Here is a 17908-nt window from a genome sequence, read left to right as displayed (position 1 = left end):
AATTAAGCAAATATGCACTTGTCTTTATAACTTTATACAGTTATCTTAATTAATAAAATAGAAGTAGTGAGATATGTGTATTTAATTTAATTTATTAAATTTATATCACGCCAACTCACAACAACATTGTCTCAAGGTGCCTCACACAAAAACAATTCAAAAACAAATGAAAATGAATTAAAAGATTTAAAAGACACAATTAAATGCATTTATCTCACTGGTTCTGTTTCAGTCTACGCTGCAACATAAATCTCACTATATTAGTCCAAAGTTTTGGTCCGTGCACCTCCTGACTGAGCCGTGTTGCACATTTTAAGAACATTATCCCCATTTAATCCACTTTGCCTTCTGTTACAAGCAGGTGGACACTCTATTGGAAGAAACAGAGAGAATTAAACACCTGCTTCTATATTCAATTTTTCCTTTTAATTTTCAGCATAAACTTTATGTTAAGTATTATTTTTTTATTCTTGCATTTCAGGTATAATTGTCTAAACATCCTTAATTTTTGACGACATCTCCAGTAGGTTGGCTCAGACATGGCGGATCACAACATACGACAGCAGAAACTGGACAATCAGGTAAAGAAAAATCTGTTTCATCATACTGTCTAATACTGCAAGATACATACAGCTCTAATGTGTTCAAAGATTAGATGTTTAGGCTTGCGGTTACTTTAGTAAAATAGTAAGCCCCTTCGGCTGCTCCCTTGTTTGTATTCAGGGTTGCCATAGCAATCCGAGGTGGATCTGCATGTTGAATTGGCACAGGTTTTACACCGGATGCCCTTCATGACATCATTCCACATAACATGGAGAAATGTGGCACAGGTGGAGTTTGAACCCAGAACCTTCCACACTGAATCCAAGTGTAGGAACCACTTGACCACCCCTGGGGTTACTTTAGTAAAATAACCTAGATGATTATCTCCCAGCTAACAAAATAAAAGTTCCCCAAATGTTTTCAGAATGCTTATCAAATGTTACCAGAACGTTAGCTGTAAAGTTCTTGGAACATTTTTAAGGAAAGTTTCTTTTTAGTTCCCAAAACATTTGATAGTAACGTTAAAACAAATGGTTTGAGAATGTTAGGCCAAACATTCTGGGAACGTTTTTAAGGAAAGTTTTTTGGTTCCCAGAATGTTTGATAGCAACATTAGCACAAACATTTTGAGAACGTTAGGCCAAACATTCTGGGAACATTTTTAAGGAAAGTTTCTTTTTGGTTCCCAGAACATTTGATAGTAACATTAGCACAAACATTTTGAGAACATTAGGCCAAACATTCTGGGAATGTTTTAAGGAAAGTCTCTTTTTGATTCCCAGAATGTTTGACAGCAACGTTAGCACAAACTTCCCAGAATATTTGGTTTAATATTCTCAACTTGTCGGCAGTTGCTGAATGTAACTAATAAAGTAACTAGTAATCTAATTTAGGTACTTTTAAAATTGAGTAATCAGTAAAGTAATGTTACTTTTTCAAGGAGTAATCAGTAATCACACTACTTTTTCAAAGTAACTGTGGCAACACTGCTTGTCAATATATTAAAGGAAGTAATAACAGGAAAACATTCTAGAAACACTTGTAATAACCATAACCTAAATATAACCAATATATAACGTAACCAAAACATTATGTGTTATCTGGGCTGTGATCGTATGACAGACAGGCAAACATTGCCTCTCATTTAAGGAGCAAAAATGTGGTTAAACTTGTGAGTTTTACAAATATCACTACTTTTACTATGACTAGCAAGAATAACCATGAATGCATGTTTAAATTATAAACTTTAAAAAAAAAAAAAAAAAAAAGCAAATATGGGCGTTAGGAGGTCACGCTGCCTGTCAGAAGCACCTGTTGGCATGTGGTCTTGTTGGCCTTGTTTACAGGACGTAATCTAAAGCACAAGATCATTTAAGAGCATCACAGTCAGAATCAGAAGAGAAGAAGTAATAAACGCAGTGTGCAATATACAACATTAATAGAGAATATCCAGCATGTTCAGTGGTTAAATTATTCAGCAGGGAGTGGAATTCTCTTCAGATCTCCACCATATGCTTTGGCTACCTCAGAGAGAAGGGTAAAACAAATATTGCACAACACCTTATTGAGCTTACAGAACCAACTAATGTGGAAGGAGATCTGGTTTTCACTAAGATGGTAATAGAGCACAACCTCCCGCCAACACTAGTTTCCAATTCCACAAAATTTTACCTTGGAGAAAAAAAATTCAAGGTCAAAGTCCCTTGAGACTCAGCACCTCATTTGCAAGTGAGACCTGTGTCACATATACAAATTACATTTGTATAAAACAGTAATTATAACAACATTGGATAAAATATCACAAATACAACAGCATTAAATAAAATATCTAACTAAAACAACAACAGTTTCCTATAGACACATTCTCTAACTGTTTTAATAAAACTCTGAAAGCAGTTATTAATATACAACCCCAATTCCAATGAAGTTGGACATTGTGTGAAATGTAAATTAAAAACAGAATACAATGATTTGCAAATCCTCTTCAACCTATATTCAACTGAATACACCACAAAGACGAGATACTTAATGTTCAAAGTGACAAACTTTATTGTTTTTGTGCAAATATTTGCTCATTTTGAAATGGATGCCTGCAACACGTTTCAAAAAAAGTTGGGACAGTGGTATGTTTACCACTGTGTTACATCACCTTTCCTTCTAACAACACAATTGTGGGTTCCAGGCTGTTCACAAACAAACAAACTAACTAACAGGGGTGAAAACAAAACCTCCACCAACTTAACCAATGAATACAATGCATTGATAGGGATGATGCTAAAACTTTACAGAGGTACTGCAAATTAGTGATGGGAAAACTCAAAATACGGTTGAGAAACCTTTGCAATACCTGTATCTCCGAGTCCATATGGTAAGGAAGACAAAGTCAATTTTGACCTAATCGCTACCACTTAAGATGACAAAGCAACACATACAGCCCAGCCTCACAAAAATGCATGATGGCCATCCCAGGGTGATAGCTACATCCAGGTAGGGGTCAATGAAGGATTTAATTTAAAAATGCTCTAATCATATTGAAAATTATACCATATTATTTGTCTGCTCATAAAGATTACAAAAAATGTACAGTTTGGACTATGTATGACTGAATGTGATGGAGTTACAAGGTAAAAAAAAAGTCAAAAATGTGACACAGGCCATTTTCACTTTGTACAGGGGTCAAAAGTTTGAGCTAATAAGATTAATAAATGGAATAGTTATGACTGTGGTGAATTTTTGGTCTCCAAAGTAATGGTCAAATAAGATCAAAGCCCATTGGATTCTTTGGCATGTCTTACTCCATAATGTGATAAATATGCAAAACAGATGGTGTGAACTATTCCTTTTTTAGAGCCCTATTAGCTGAACCAATAATTTGCATAATTTTTTACTAAAATTAGAGAAACTTTAACTTTTGACACTCATATAAAGTGAAACCAACTTTTATGTCACAATTTTTGGTGTTTTTACCTAATAACTTCAGAACATTCAGTCCTAAATAGTCTAAACTATGGATTCATTATTATCAGACAAATAATGTGGTATATTTTTCAAAAGGATTGGAGCATTTTTGGATTTTGAGCCCTGTGCATTCCTTCATTTACCCTACAACCCCAGTTCCAATGAAGTTGGGACATTGTGTGAAATGCAAATAAAAACAGAATACAATGATTTGCAAATCCTTTTCAACCTATATTCAACTGAATACACCACAAAGACAAGATATTTAATGTTCAAACTGATAAAATTTATTGCTTTTGTGCAAATATTTGCTCATTTTGAAATGGATACCTGCAACATGTTTCAAAAGGATTTGCAAATCGTATTCTGTTATTTACATTTTACACAACATCCCAACTTCACTGGAATTGGGGTTGCACTTGGCTATAGGTACAACCCTGGGTTTGCTATCATACATTTGTGAAGGCTGTTGTATGTGCACTTGCACATACATTGTTAGTTTGTAGTTAGATTTAGGGGAGAAAAGTTGTTGATTCACAATTCCAGTGAAACCTGACAAAGCTTGTAGAGATTGTTAAACAAAATGCACTTTAAAAACATTGCATCTGAATAAAATCTGATATTATGATCCCACAGAGAATCCTTATGATGAAAAAACAGGAAAGAAAGAGGACCGACACTCAGATGGTGGTTGCTAATTCAGACACTCGGCCTAAGAACAGAAGACAGAAGGGAAACCACCCCGATGAGATGCCTCTGATCAGCCAGTCGCTGAGCAGGACATCCCTGAGTGGTTAGTCAGAGAATCAAGTATTCTTTAACAAAGCATATTACATGGCTCCATTTTTTTAAAATTTATGTACATTTTAATGAAACTGTTTTGTTCCCCTGGAGATCAAATTGAGCACGGCCACGATAACCCGCTGGAAGAGATCACACTAGGCGAATGTGATGTTACAACCACGTTATCAGATAAGTTCCTTCTGGAGAAATCGGTGACGCCCAAGACAATGAACTTAGACATCGAGAACGACCCTGATCCAAAGTGTGAAGTGGAAAATGATGCCCAGATGACACAAGATAATGGTAAAGGAATGAAAAATCTGATTTTATTCTTTATTTGTGCAGAAGACAGTGGAAAACAAGTGAATTTTGGATAGCTTAAATGAAAATGTAGCTCTTTGGAAACTTTTCTTTAAATATTCATCCAAAACTCATTGCTTTTTCAGGGGCAGAGCAGACTGGGGGAAAGGAGGCGAGGAAGGAATGGCACAGGAATAAGAAAGACAAAGTGAAATCTAAAAGACAACATGAATCTGGAGCAATGAAGAGGACAGCAAAACAACGTAAAAGGAACATTAATGTTCTTGAATCTGTCAATAATTGTGACAGGTTCAAAGACTCAGGCTATCTTTGGCAATTTATAGCCTTTTCTATTGTAGATTATTTTTAAATGCCTTAAAATAGTGTTGGATGGTAAAATTGCTATTTAAGAATGTTCTGTTTTGCAGAGAAGCACTCAAAGGAATCTTCAGGCCCAGAAACAGAGTCAGAGGTCGAGGAGGCCAAGAGTGAAGAACATGAAGACACTGATGAAGAGGATGGGTCCCTGAGAGCTGGCTCTCAGTCGCCTAAGAGGAAGAAATGTCTCGACAAATGTTGGTGATCCTCTGTCTCTGTACCAGAGACTGTGTTTTAACTACTTTGACAGTGTAGGTTAATTAATCTGTGTGTTACCTCCACAGCTAGGTGCCAATTAAGTGAGGAGAGCAAAGATGACGAAACAAAGGACAAGCAAACGAAAGAGAGAAAGACGAACAAAGACGATAAAACTACACCAAGTCTAGCTTCACTTAACTCCAACTACAGGGAGATTTCATCTTCAGAAAGTGAATCCAATGAAAGAGTAAGATCTTACTGGCAAATATTCACCTGGAAGAAGGAAATGTGCAACATATTTTTGATATACTGGGGTAAAAACAAAAAAGCAAATGAAAATTGTCCTTTTCTTCTGTTCAGTGTACATCTCCACTCTCAGCAGAGGAACTGCAGAAGTTCGCATTGCGTCCAGCCCCAAGAGAAGTGACGATCCAGTGTCGGATCACCCGGGACAAGAGGGGGATGGAGAAGGGCATGTACCCAACTTACTACCTACACATGGAGAAGGAAGATGGAAAGAGGGTTAGCCAAAAAAAAAAAAAAAAAAGAATAAGAAATTGGAACCTGGGCCCGGTTTCATAAAGCGGTCTAATCTTGATTAGTCGACCAATTTCTTGACATTAGTAATTGCACAAAGCACTTGGTCGGCTTAAGTTTCACACTAGCCGACTAATGTTTTTAGCCTTGTACAGAGGAGGCTAATCTTATTTTAGTTGACAAAACATCAGGGTCTTACCTCAAAAATGGCGGCTATCATGTACCACCACTTTATGGAGCAGGAAGGAAGGAAAGCCTTGTGGCGGGAGCGGGTGTTCCAGGACCGGAAAATCCATTGGAGATGTTTACGGGCGCCAAGGTTCAACAGCGATACCGCTTCCATCTGCCTACAGTCCTCTTCATTGTGGACATGATCGCTCCAGCCATCAACCACCAATCGAAGAGGAACAACCACCTGCCAGCTCTTCTTCAGGTTTTCATTGTGCTGCGGTTTTACTCCTGTGGTACCTTTCAGCAGGTCATCGGCACCATCCACATCTCCAAGTCGACCGTATGCCGAACTCGGCTATAGTTGTAGCAGACGACCAGCCCGGAAGTAAACAAAACTTGTGCATTGGAGGCATTTCTTGGCAATGGCACTCACAAGGCCACTTACACCCCTGAAAATCATCAATTAACATTAGATGGCTAATCTACAAGGTTAGCCGTCTATGTGTAACGGAGATTAGATGGCTAATGTTGGGCAACTAATTATGTTTTGGCAGACTAAAAGATTAGACCTCTTTATGAAACTGGGCCCTGATCATTGTGCACATTGACAAATAATTTGACCCTGTTCTTTCAGTTTGCTAATGTTCGCTTGTTTGTCTGTCCCTGTTGTACACTTTGTCTTTGTGTCACCATCAAGATATTTCTAATGGCAGGTAGAAAACGGAAGAAGAGCAAAACATCCAACTATCTCATCTCCACTGATCCATTAAATCTATCCAGATATACAACGGGCTACATCGGAAAATTGAGGTATTCCCCTGTTTTGCTGCAAGATTGTGGCAGAAAATGAGTCACTTGACCCCTTTAAACACTGAATCAAGATGACGTGTTCCTTCTGTGTCTACATACATTTGTCATCTCAGCCTTAAGTATCTGATAATGCTGGTTTATTTCAGGTCTAATGTTCTGGGGACAAAGTTCACAGTCTATGACGGTGGAGAAAACCCAGACAAGAAGCCCTTCATCAAAGAATGTGAGTCACTGCGGCAAGAGCTGGCAGCAATTTGCTACGTAAGTCCAAAGTGAGTCCACAAACTCAACATCCTGCATCATATCAGTAAATCTATTAACACGCCGGTTATGGTGCAGGAAACCAATGTCCTGGGTATAAAAGGTCCAAGGAAAATGACTGTGATCCTCCCAGGCATGCAGGAGAATGACGAAAGAGTTTGCATTTGTCCTCAGAGTGTATGTATGACAGAACAAAATGCGATGATAAAGCAGAGAGTTTTCATAGACACTGAATTGTGATCCTCCTTTAGGACCAAGAGACTCTCCTGGTCAGCCAAGAGAACGGCAACACGAGTAAACTGGTCACCCTCGTGAATAAATTTCCCAGCTGGAACGAACAGACTGGATCCTTTGTGCTGAACTTCAGTGGCCGCGTCACACATGCCTCTGTTAAAAACTTCCAGATCATCCACCCCGACAACGGTAAGTGTGACCAGAGTGTCAGTAAATAACCGTAATAGTGTCTGTCTTTTCTCAACATTACAACTTGTCCATCCTTCTACTCCTGATGTCTTTTCCAGAGGACTACATAGTGATGCAGTTTGGCCGCATAGCAAAAAATGTGTTCTCCATGGACTACACCTACCCCATGTGTGCCCTGCAAGCATTTGCTGTGGCCCTCTCCTCCTTTGATGGCAAACTGGCCTGTGAGTGACTCCAAGCGGCACAGAGAACATCAGAGGAAATCACATGAATGAAATATGCACCAGGTGATGGAACATGTTCAGAGGTGCATGTACAGACACTAGACAAGACACTTGGTAATAGTACCCATGGCCATGAAGACAGTAAGGGTGACACCTTGACCTTCACCCAAATGACGGACCTCTGGCTGACCTTACTAGGACAGTTCCGGAATCCACATTTGGAATCTGGAATCCAAATTGTGTTGAAAATCAAAATTTATGACATGAACTTTTGCCATAATTAAAGAGCAATTTCAGGATCAGTGTTCTTTGACATCCAAATGTGAGAGGAAACAGTAAAACGACCAACAGGGCGCATAACACCAAAACGGCAGACATCACCTCAATCCCAGTGGTTGACCTTTGGAAAATTTCACTTTGCTGGGAAATTCTGCCAAATTTGGTGCAAATTGGAGTGAAAAACCTAAATTTTGACCTTTGATCCCAATGGCCTTGACCTCAGTAATTGTTCTTTTGCAAATTTGGCCTTGCCCAGCCAATTCCAGAACTGACCTATATATGTGCACCAAGTCTGATGCAAATCAGAATGTAAAAACTTAAACTTTGACCTTTGACCTCAATGACTGAACTGTAGCAAATTTAATCTCACTGGATGTCATCTACATATGTGTGCAGAAATTTTGCAAATTGGAGTGGAAACGTTAACTTTTGACATTTGATCCTAATGCCTTTGGTCCCAGTGATTAACCTTTGGCAAATGTGACCTTGCCCAGGCAATAGCAGCACCCACCTCCAACTATGGTGCAAGTTGGAACAAAAATTCCCTTCATTGTTGACCTTGACCCCAATGCCCTTGCTCTTTGCCAAAACAACCTCTTTATGGGCAATCCTGGGGTTGATCATCATCCACATACCAAGTTTGGTCAGCCAAAGGACCTGTGACTTGCAAGGACTAAGGGAACAGAGACAGATCAACAGAGACAAAAGTTGCTTAAATTCTAGTATGATTTTACATTGTAATTTTTCTTACAATTAATGTTAATATTTAAGTTATTGTAATATATTGCATGTTGTATACTGTATAAACAGTAGTAATGAACTATTAAAAGGTAATTCATTGTTGTCAGGTCCAGTAATTTTGTTTCTTTTAAACATGTTTTTTTACACCTGTTCAATTGCCTGTTAACACAAATAGCTAATCAGCCAATCACATGGCAGCAACTCAGTGCATTTAAGCATCTAGATGTGGCAAAGAGGACTTGCTAAAGTTCAAACAGAGCATCAGAATGCCGAAGAAAGGGGATTTAAGTGACTTTGAACGTGACATGGTTATTGGTGCCATGCGGGCTGGTCTGAGTATTTCAGAAACTGCTGATCTACTGGGATTTTCACACACAACCGTCTCTAAATTTTACAGAGGATGATCTGAAAAAGAGAAGATATCCAGTGAGTGCTAGTTGTGTGGATGAAAATGCCTTGTTGATGTTGATGCTATCATGTCAATGTGGACCAACATCTCTGAAGAATGTTTCCAACACCTTGTTGGATTTATGTCACAAAGAATTAAGGCAGGTCTGAAGGCAAATCGGGGTGCAACCTGTTACTAGCAAGGTGTACCTCAACTGGTGAGTGTAGATTTTCATTAGTAGCAATTTCCTTACATACTATGGGCCCTACTTCCAGTCCAGGTGCAGTGTTTATTGCACTGGTATCATCTGGCAACAGAATACAATTCCACCATCGACCAACAAAAACCTGATATCGGGTCAAGCCATATAACACCCAGCATGCATGTGCTACTCTGATTGGTGCATCGCCACTGTTCGCCATCTGCGGTGCACAATCGGGAACTGAACTTGTCACCACACCCTGTTCCAAAAGAGGGCCCATATATTTTTTGTTTGTTGCTTATTATCACTGATTTCTGGGGGTCTGTGCTGGGGATTGAGCTGGGGGGGGGGGATTCCTGCAAGTTGAGCTGGAGTCTGTGGTGGAGGTGTCAGAGAGGAGAATGTTGAGGAAACAGCGCAGCATCTGGGACAACACCTCCCACTCCCTGCATGCCACATTGGTGTCCTGTTAGAGCACCTTCAGCCATAGACTGAGACCACCGAGGTGCACCACAGAACGCCACAGGAGGCCTTTCCTACCTGTGACAATCATGCTCTATACAACCCCTGGCAAAAATTATGGAATCACCGGCCTCGGAGGATGTTCATTCAGTTGTTTAATTTTGTAGAAAAAAAGCAGATCACAGACATGACACAAAATTAAAGTCATTTCAAATGGCAACTTTCTGGCTTTAAGAAACACTATAAGAAATCAGGAAAAAAAAAATTGTGGCAGTCAGTAACGGTTACTTTTTTAGACCAAGCAGAGGGAAAATAATATGGAATCACTCAATTCTGAGGAAAGAATTATGGAATCATGAAAAACAAAAGAACGCTCCAACACATCACTAGTATTTTGTTGCACCACCTCTGGCTTTTATAACAGCTTGCAGTCTCTGAGGCATGGACTTAATGAGTGACAAACAGTACTCTTCATCAATCTGGCTCCAACTTTCTCTGATTGCTGTTGCCAGATCAGCTTTGCAGGTTGGAGCCTTGTCATGGACCATTTTCTTCAACTTCCACCAAAGATTTTCAAATGGATTAAGATCCGGACTATTTGCAGGCCATGACATTGAACCTATGTGTCTTTTTGCAAGGAATGTTTTCACAGTTTTTGCTCTATGGCAAGATGCATTATCATCTTGAAAAATGATTTCATCATCCCCAAACATCCTATCAATTGATGGGATAAGAAAAGTGTCCAAAATATCAACATAAACTTGTGCATTTATTGATGATGTAATGACAGCCATCTCCCCAGTGCCTTTACCTGACATGCAGCCCCATATCATTAATGACTGTGGAAATTTACATGTTCTCTTGAACATCCAAATCCCAATTATGAATTAAGAATATTCCCAATTATGAATTAAGAATATTCACCGGCCTCTGAAACCTTCAACTTCAACTGCAAGGTACACATCTGCTCCAAGATGTCATCCAATTTGCGTCTGAGTTCAAGAGTCATCACAGCACTGCCTTGCCTTGAGGCAGTCATCTTTATAAATCTCAATGGAACGGCACCAAACAAGAGTTCCAGCATCATCACCTTGCCCAATGCAGAATCGAGATTCATCACTGAATATGACTTTCATCCAGTCCAGTCATCCAGGGCAACTGTTTGTTGTGATTTGGCACTATATAAATAAAATTGATTTGATCCACAGTCCACGATTGCTTTTCCTTAGCCCATTGTAACCTTGTTTTTTTCTGTTTAGGTGTTAATGATGGCTTTCGTTTAGGTTTTCTGTATGTAAATCCCATTTCCTTTAGGAGGTTTCTTACAGTTCGGTCACAGATGGTGACTCCAGTTTCCTCCCATTCGTTCCACATTTGTTTTGTTGTGCATTTTCGATTTTTGAGACATATTGCTTTAAGTTTTCTGTCTTGACGCTTTGTCTTCCTTGGTCTACCAGTATGTTTGCCTTTAACAACCTTCCCATGTTGTTTGTATTTGGTCCAGACTTTAGACACAGCTGACTGTGAACAACCAACATCTTTTGCAACATTGCGTGATGATTTACCCTCTTTTAAGAGTTTGATAATCCTCTCTTTTGTTTCAACTGACATCTCTCGTGTTGGAGCCATGATTCATGTCAGTCCACTTGGTGCAACAGCTCTCCAAGGTGTGATCACTCCTTTTTAGATGCAGACTAACGAGCAGATCTGATTTGATGCAGGTGTTAGTTTTGGGGATGAAAATTTACAGGGTGATTCCATAATTTATTCCTCAGATTTGAGTGAATCCATATTTTTTTTCCCTCTGCTTGTTCTAAAAAAGTAACCGTTACTGACTGCCACAATTTTTTTTTCTTGATTTCTTATAGTGTTTTTAAAGCCAGAAAGTTGCCATTTGAAATGACTTTAGTTTTGTGTCATGTCTGTGATCTGCTTTTTTTCTACAAAATTAAACAACTGAATGAACATCCTCCGAGGCCGGTGATTCCATAATTTTTGCCAGGGGTTGTAATTCCTCCTCCTTCTGCAGGATAAATACATAAGGAACAGAGTTACTCAGATTGTCAGTTATGTGCAATATTGGTGAACATTTTGTGAAAATGTCTTCTGTCATTTTGCATAAATTTGTTGTACATATTGTATTAAAAATGTTCACTTTTTACTGTGCGGTACTCTGGTAAAATAATTTCCTTTGGGATAATAAAGGTAAACTTATTGTTATTCAAAAGTTCTTCCATTTCCAAGGTGCTGCTCAGCAACGACATACAGTGAAATATTCAGTGACTTGGAAATGTTCATGTATCCATCCCTGACTCGTCTGAAGAATACTGGCAATTAAACTGATTATTTACAGGTATTATACCAAAGGGGTTGATTACTTATGCAACCCATTATCTTGGCTTTTATATTTTTACTTAATGTCTATCAACTTGTAGAGATTTACTTTCAGTTTGAGTCTAAGGAAGATAATTTTTGAAATTTTTATATTGAGAAGTTTGATTTACTTTTTGTATCTGAAATGCCATAAACAAATTAAAATGCATGAAATACCAAGGGGCTGAATACTTTTGCAAGCCACTGTATGCTTGGAAATGTACAACTCTTAACGTTAGATGTTATTTCAAGCTACAGCTACTTCAAAACTTATCTTTTTTTATCTCAAAGATAGAAGCATTTTTACCACATGCCTGAAAAATGTAAAAGGTTTTTTTTATCAGATGAAGATAAAAACTTAGCGTGGTTTCTGCTCTTGTGCAATATATGTATTTTTTTTAAATAATAACTTCATTACTGAGCGCAAATATGATGTTCAAATTTCTTCATACGAACAATTAGGTTTCACAAAATAAAAATAGGTCTCTGTAAAGATGTGTGGTAAGTAGCTCTCAAGTGCAGATATTTTTAAAAGCAAAGACTCCAAAGTGAAGCAACACCGCTGTTATCTGGACCGCATGCTTTCGTGCTCGGTTTACCTGTTTCCTGCTCAAAAGTGATGAACTTAACATTAGTTCATCTGAAAAAGTGGCGTCTTGTGAGCCAATTTCAGCTTTTGCTACAAAGTTAAATTGTAATGTGTGATGAATTTGACATTTTTAAACGTAAACCACAAGTCAACAATAATGTGATGTGCACAAACCACAAAATCACCTTTTTACTCACATGACTATTGGCTTTTATGAAAGGGATCAGTTAAGTTCAGATCAGCATAGTGATGAAGACTCAGCAACATGTTTAGGAGTTTTAAATCAGGGGTCTCAAACTGGTGGCCCAGGGGCCAGACACAGCCAGCAAACCAATATATTTTGGCCCATGACATGCCTTACATGTGTTACTAAATACAGATGGAGACAAAATTGTCCATCTGTATTTTGTCTTACAAAAAAAAATCAAGTGTAAGCACAGTTAGCGATGATGCTATCCCAATGACATGAAAAAGCTATCGTTTAGTGGGAGGAAGCTTATATTTCTACAGAAGAGCTAATATTCTTCAGAAAATATTCAGTAGTAAATGCTTTAAAAATGTTCTTTTAGGTGAAATGCATTCATTGCATTCATGTGACAGAAAGGCTAATGGCATCACGTTTTGTGCTTTTCTGTTTTAAATTCAAGCAGAATATGACGCTTTTGCATGTGCATAAAGCTTAGAATACTTTTTAAATAATTGCTTTGGCCGTCCGATTGCTTAAATGAAATCTGACCAGTTTCCCACAAATAAATCAGTTTGAACACATCTGTGTAAATGACTAAAACGTCCTGCATTCTGGTTGCTCAGAGGAAACTACATGAACTTCACTATCAGCTTCTGTCTTACAAGATCACTGCAAACTGTGTTAACTGATCTATCAAGTTGCCGCACTCTTGCACAACATTCTCGCTAGGGGAAAACAAATAAAATCCAGAGTTTTGAAATTATATACATTCTGCATATTTTCAGAATAATTCATAAACTGTCAAAAAATGTCAAAATGAAATGTGTTTGCTGCAGTCAGTCACCGGTCCTAATTGTTTCTAATCACTCTGTCCTGTTGAACTTTCACAAAAAATTCAAGTTGAGGATAGTATGGAAAATTGTAAATAAAAAGCCCTGCAGTAAATCATTAATTTTCTTTGATTTCTGTTTCATTGCAGGTGGTGTGTGTGTTTTGTGTGATCAAATTAATTTCATTTGTTAATATATACTCATTCCTGCATTTAAAGCCTGCAACACATTCCAAAAACAAAAAGAAGAAAAGGAGGGGAAATTAATGGCTAGTAATGAAGTAAAAATAAATAAAATTTTAAAAATGATGATGCTACTTCAAACAAGTGATTGTAATCATGATTAGGTCCAAAAGCAATATTTATAAATAGGCTTTAAAGAGAAATGATGGACAGAGGATCAAGTTTGCTAACAAATGCATGACAAAATGGGTGAAATGTTTAAAAACAGTGTCCCTCAAAAGAATATTAGAAGGGCGTTGCATGCTTCTCCCTCTACAGTGGATAATATCATTAAACAATTCAAGGAATCTGGAGGAATTTCAAAGCATAAAGGACAGGGGTACAAGCCTAAGATGAAAGCCTGTGATCTCTGATCCTTCAGATTGCACTGCATCAAGAACCCTCATTCATCAATAGCTGATATAACCACATGGGCATGGGATTACTTTAAGAAATCCCTGTCAGGCACTACAATACAGTGTGACATTCACAAATACCCTTAAGGTTTTACTGTGCACCAAAGAAGCCTTATATCAACCTTGTCCACATGTGGCATCAATGTCTGTGGACCCGGGGGCCTCTGGTTTGGACCATCACACTGTGGAAATGTATTGTGGTCAGGTGAATCAGTATTCCAGATGTTTTTGGTATGGAGTGTCAGTGCCCCTGGCAAAGGTAATTTACACTTCTGTGATGGCAGCATTACTACATAAAAGTACAGAGATTTTAGAGCTACATATGCTGCCTTCAAGATGACATCTTTTTCTGGGTCGCCCATGCACTTTACAACAAGACAATGCAAAACCACATTCTACGCACCTTACAAAGACATGGCTGTAGAAGAAGAGTGTACAAGTATTTGACCGGCCTTCCTGCAGTCCAGACCTGGACAGTTTTTAAATGAAAAAGCACACTTTATCCAGTGTCCTCAATGCCAAAACATCTTCTAAGTGTTGTGAGAAGGGATGGTAGTATTACCAAGTGGTAACTGCTTCAGCATACTAACTTTTTTGGAATGTGTTGCAGGCCTGAAATGCAGGAATGGATGTATATTAATAAATGAAGTTTAAGTTGACCACACAAAATGTGAAATATCTGGAGTTCTTATTGTCTGCAATGAAACACACCCCAAAGTAAAAGTAAGAATCACTGTGGGTCAGCTTTTATTTGCATTTTCTACACCATTTCAACTTTTTCTGATTTGGGGTTGTGTAAGAGAGAATGAAACTACAACGATGTGGTAACCGATCATCTATAAAGCACCCATCCTCTGGCTCCAGTCTTTCAAATTAAAGGGGTCATATTGTCCAAAATCTGTTTTTGTTCACGTGTAATGTTTCATATTATACATCCAAAAAGTCCTAAAATTCACTGACGGTGCAAGTAGAAATTATGGATGGATGGATAGCTTTATTATCATTGTCATTACAAGTGCAACAACAACGAGATTACATTCACACTCACATTTCCACAGACAAACAGCAATTAATCCACATTTATTACTTGTTTACCGTAATAATGGCACACATCAGAATTAAGACAACACATATACATTTGACATTGTTTATGTGCACTAAACCTGAAGCAGTCCGTTTTCCAAACTGAAGCGATGTGAGTGTGTGGTAGCCGCTGCAACTGGAGTCGTGCCGCCACTAGCTTGGGGGGAACGGGGACCTGCCGCAGCTAAACCGCGCAGCCCCCACAGGGAAAAGGGGTGGCATGAGTGGTGGCCGGGATGGGGAGTGTGATGGGGGCAGGAAGGGAGGTGAAGGGAAAAATGGAGCATGCTTCAGTCTTTGTCCATGTGTAAGTCTGTCATTTTATTGTCTTTGTGGGTTGAGATAAGAAAGGAGCCGAATAATCTCACCAAGGCCTGAATAAATTCCTCTGGAGGAAAACAGTGGGCAATTTGTCCTTCAGGCTTGATAAGCCTGGAGTGTTGTGATTGAGCAGTGAAAAACACTTTAACAGTTCCACTTGAACAACCAAATCCCAATTATGAATTAAGAATATTCCCAATTATGAATTAAGAATATTCACCAGCCTCTGAAACCTTCAACTTCAACTGCAAGGCACACATCTGCTCCAAGATGTCATCCAATTTGCATCTGAGTTCAAGAGTCATCACAGTCTGAGAATGCACTGCCTTGCCAACCTTGTTAATCATGACGGACAAGCAAGGGGCCATGGTTCTTGATGCCGCCATCTTGCCAATTTTCCGGTAGATCAGGGCAGCACATAAACCAAAAAGTACCAGCCCTGCTACCATAAAACCAAAAATTATTAAGCAAAATTTAGGCATGAAACTTCATATTTTAGACTCTCGTGACATATGTCACAGATATCCAAACCTGTACTTTTCTTTCTCTGTCAGACACACCCACTAAACCAATCTACATTCACCCACAAACGGACACGTCCACATACTCTTAGGAAGAAGAAGAAAATAAACCTATCTCTGAAGAAAGAGAAGACATGGCAAATTATTTAACTTTTAATTTCAATATCAATTTTACAATAATCATCTATTATTTTTAACATCTTATAAAAATATTTAGGCAAAGTAGTAACAGCTTAATGTTAACTTCCGATAACACTTTACTGTCAGGTTTGATAGTTACGAGGTCTGTCCGAAAAGTAACGGACCTTTTTATTTTTTTCAAAACCTATATGGATTTGAATCATGTGCGCTTGCATCAGTCAAGCTTGAACCTTCGTGCACATGCATGAGTTTTTTCACGCCTGTCGGTTGCGTCATTCGCCTGTGGGCAGGCTTTGAGTGAGCATTGGTCCAGCCCCCTCGTCGGATTTTTATTGTCAGGGAAATGGCAGAGCGACTCCTGCTTTGCTCCATGAAATTTTTTTCAGAAACTGTTAGAGACAGCCAGTTGGAAACCATTCGAAAGATTACTTTTCGGACAGACCTCGTATACTAAATTCTGCATCTGACTTTGTGTGAAGGTTCCTCACTTTATTTCACAAAATTTGGCTTGTCTTCTGTTATCTTAAAACTATTTCATTTATTTGACATAAATTCAGGTTTGGTCTTTGAGTGCTAACTGATATGACTAGTGTCACCACCCTCAGTGTTTCGACAGTCATTAAAAATGAAGTCAGCAGTTGTTTTCAAGTGCAAAAACAACTTCAGAATATCCAAATGTTACAGAAGACATGTCACACTGCATGCACAGTAAAATAGTAAAAGTTGCTCCTTTCACACACTTTCCATTTTTGGCTGCTCTCTTTAAACAGGCACATCCTCCCACCATGTGATTGACAGCTGTCAGTTTCAACCCTCCCTCTTTCATGGTAATAAACATCATCAGGTAATAAACATCATCAGGGCAGTTTCAGTGAACAGAGACCTCTCAGGAGTCACTTTTGGGTTTTCTGCTGCGATGGCATCCGGCTCAATACAGACTCTGATGCTGCTGACCCTCTGTGTCACCAGTCTCTGGGGGAGTTCAGCCACAGGTTACATCTTTATATCCTGTTATTTTAAAATATACATTTTAACAGTTTGATAGATGCTTTAATTATTTTTTAAAAATATATGTACTAATAGTTGCACTAAATAAACTTTTTATCAGATTGTAATTTCTAAAACATATATGGATAGACTGACTACTTAAGAAAATTATTTTGTTAATGTTTTACACTCCTGTAAAGTGTGAAAACTAACAAGTATTTTGCATTTATCTTTATTTTAGTTTTTTGTGTAAAAATGTTTCATAAATGTAGTCTTTTGTTTCTAATAAATATACAACACTTAAATATTAGATCATCATCATCAAACAAAAGTTCTTCTGGATTACTTTAAAAACAATCATAATACACTCAAAAACATGACTCATTCGATGAACTTAATTCAATTATGAGCAGTATTTCCATCTAATAATTATAAAATAAATCACATCTATGCAAGATAATTTAGTTTAGCTGGGACTACATATATTTATTAGATGGAAATACAATTCAATTAGTCAGTTTTTTGAGTGAACAAAGCATTGACAGAAGCTTGATAGAAAAATACTTTTAAAATTGTAATTT

At 38.1% G+C, this 17908-nt stretch overlaps 1 protein-coding gene across 1 annotated transcript; it reads left to right on the top strand.

Moving 5' to 3' along the window:
• The first annotated feature begins 291 nt into the window (after positions 1-291).
• si:dkey-220f10.4 (tubby protein) lies at positions 292-8012 on the top strand. The gene is made up of 11 exons (XM_034193993.1): positions 292-581; positions 4138-4294; positions 4396-4587; positions 5037-5072; positions 5247-5407; positions 5521-5682; positions 6566-6678; positions 6825-6939; positions 7018-7116; positions 7191-7362; positions 7461-8012. The coding sequence occupies exons 1-11, from the start codon at positions 540-542 to the stop codon at positions 7592-7594; spliced, it is 1383 nt and encodes a 460-aa protein (XP_034049884.1). The 5' UTR covers positions 292-539; the 3' UTR covers positions 7595-8012.
• Positions 8013-17908: the final 9896 nt, after the last annotated feature.

Source organism: Thalassophryne amazonica, chromosome 18 (genome assembly GCF_902500255.1).
Source record: "Thalassophryne amazonica chromosome 18, fThaAma1.1, whole genome shotgun sequence".
In the NCBI taxonomy this organism is placed as follows: domain Eukaryota; kingdom Metazoa; phylum Chordata; class Actinopteri; order Batrachoidiformes; family Batrachoididae; genus Thalassophryne; species Thalassophryne amazonica.
This window is presented reverse-complemented; position numbering and strand designations above follow the sequence as displayed.